Source organism: Engraulis encrasicolus, chromosome 7 (genome assembly GCF_034702125.1).
Source record: "Engraulis encrasicolus isolate BLACKSEA-1 chromosome 7, IST_EnEncr_1.0, whole genome shotgun sequence".
Lineage (NCBI taxonomy): Eukaryota > Metazoa > Chordata > Actinopteri > Clupeiformes > Engraulidae > Engraulis > Engraulis encrasicolus.
Window position 1 is genome coordinate 41,490,654 of NC_085863.1, and position 1,411 is coordinate 41,492,064.

At 41.7% G+C, this 1,411-nt stretch overlaps 1 protein-coding gene across 1 annotated transcript in view; it reads left to right on the forward strand.

Annotated features, from left to right (window-relative positions):
• Positions 1-476, forward strand: part of fxyd2 (FXYD domain containing ion transport regulator 2) — a 2,834-nt gene extending 2,358 nt beyond the window's left edge. Inside the window, exon 5 of the mRNA XM_063203591.1 lies at positions 1-476. This exon is cut by the window's left edge and continues 11 nt beyond it. Coding sequence (XP_063059661.1) covers positions 1-29 — 29 coding nt within the window. The 3' untranslated portion in view covers positions 30-476.
• The last annotated feature ends 935 nt before the right edge of the window (positions 477-1,411 follow it).

Genomic DNA, 1,411 nt, shown 5'->3' on the forward strand with positions numbered 1-1,411 from the left:
AACGCGCAGCAGAAAACAACGCCATTTAACCTTCATTGAAGAACAACATGAAGAAACTGGATCTGACCTTTGCATCACCTGTGGGAAAATAGTTGTAGTTGTAAGCTAATATGTACAGTACAGTAGGCCTACATGTTGCATGAATTTGGATAGCATGCAGTACCATTTTGGTCCATCAAAAAGCGCCTTCAAAACGTATTGTGAACCATTGTATACGTACCTCAGACATAAATGACAAGCATGCAAAAAAGTATTCACTGTAAGAACGAAGATTATATCAGAATGCTTAAAAATATGATTTAGTTTATATAAAAAGCATCCAGAGAGTTAAAGTAATGGCGCTTATTGTGCATCATTGATGTCAAACATGTAAATTAGCCTATGTCACTGAAATTATAATCAGTAGTTGTGAACTGTCACACCCTGGCTTGACATCCCTCATACCTGAAATTGAAATAACAAGGTTTTTAGAAGTATTTTCTTACGAATACTGACGTTATCAATGCTTTGCTTCAGAGGATACAAAGTACACGTATAGCTTTTCTCACAGGATGCATGTAGAATTTGTTTTCAAAATAATATTTATGGAATTCACAGAAAACACAATATTAAAGCAAGACTAAGAAGGGTTTTTCAACCTTCCAATAAGGCTTCCGGATTGTTTCATTGGCTCTTCAACTTGTTAAATGTATTATGCTGCTCCTCCTATCGTCACTCTTCCTGCATAATTAAGCCTGAAACTGTGTGTGGTGTAAATAATAATAATTTGGCACAGAGTATGTGAGATGCTACTGTTGTTTGGTGTGACCCCGAAGAAAGGAAGTTAGCATCAGCTTAGCCATGCGACGTGGCTAGCCCAGCCATGGCATCCTTGCAAGCCACACCTTTCAATACTTCATAGTTCAGACGAATAATGAGTTGGTCCACTTCTCTTCTTGCGCCCGCGTTCTTCCTCCAGCAATACAAATCATTCACAGGGTTAATCCAAATGCGTCCCATACTTGCAGGCTCACCCTGCCTTCTGGTGTGATCATCAACAACCAGAGTTCTCCTCCACCTGTGCTTATATATGGGCGGTCTCAGACCAAACCAATGCGTCTACCTCACCTCAGGCGGATTGGGATGAGTCTTATGGTTGTGTCATGTCTTCTATAAATGTACTGACCTTTCCCTGACCTCTCCCATCGTAACACATGTAACTTCTGAGTTGTAACATGTAATTTCTCATCAAAATTAGCCAGCCTCTCATCCTCTCAATGGTCAGTCATGGGTAAGATGGGCAGTCCTGGGTAAGCGGTTAGGGCGTCAGACTTGTAGCCCAGAGGTTGCTGGTTCGACTCACGACCCGCCAGGTTGGTGGGGGGAGTAATTAACCAGTGCTCTCCCCCATCCTCATCCATGATTGAGGTAC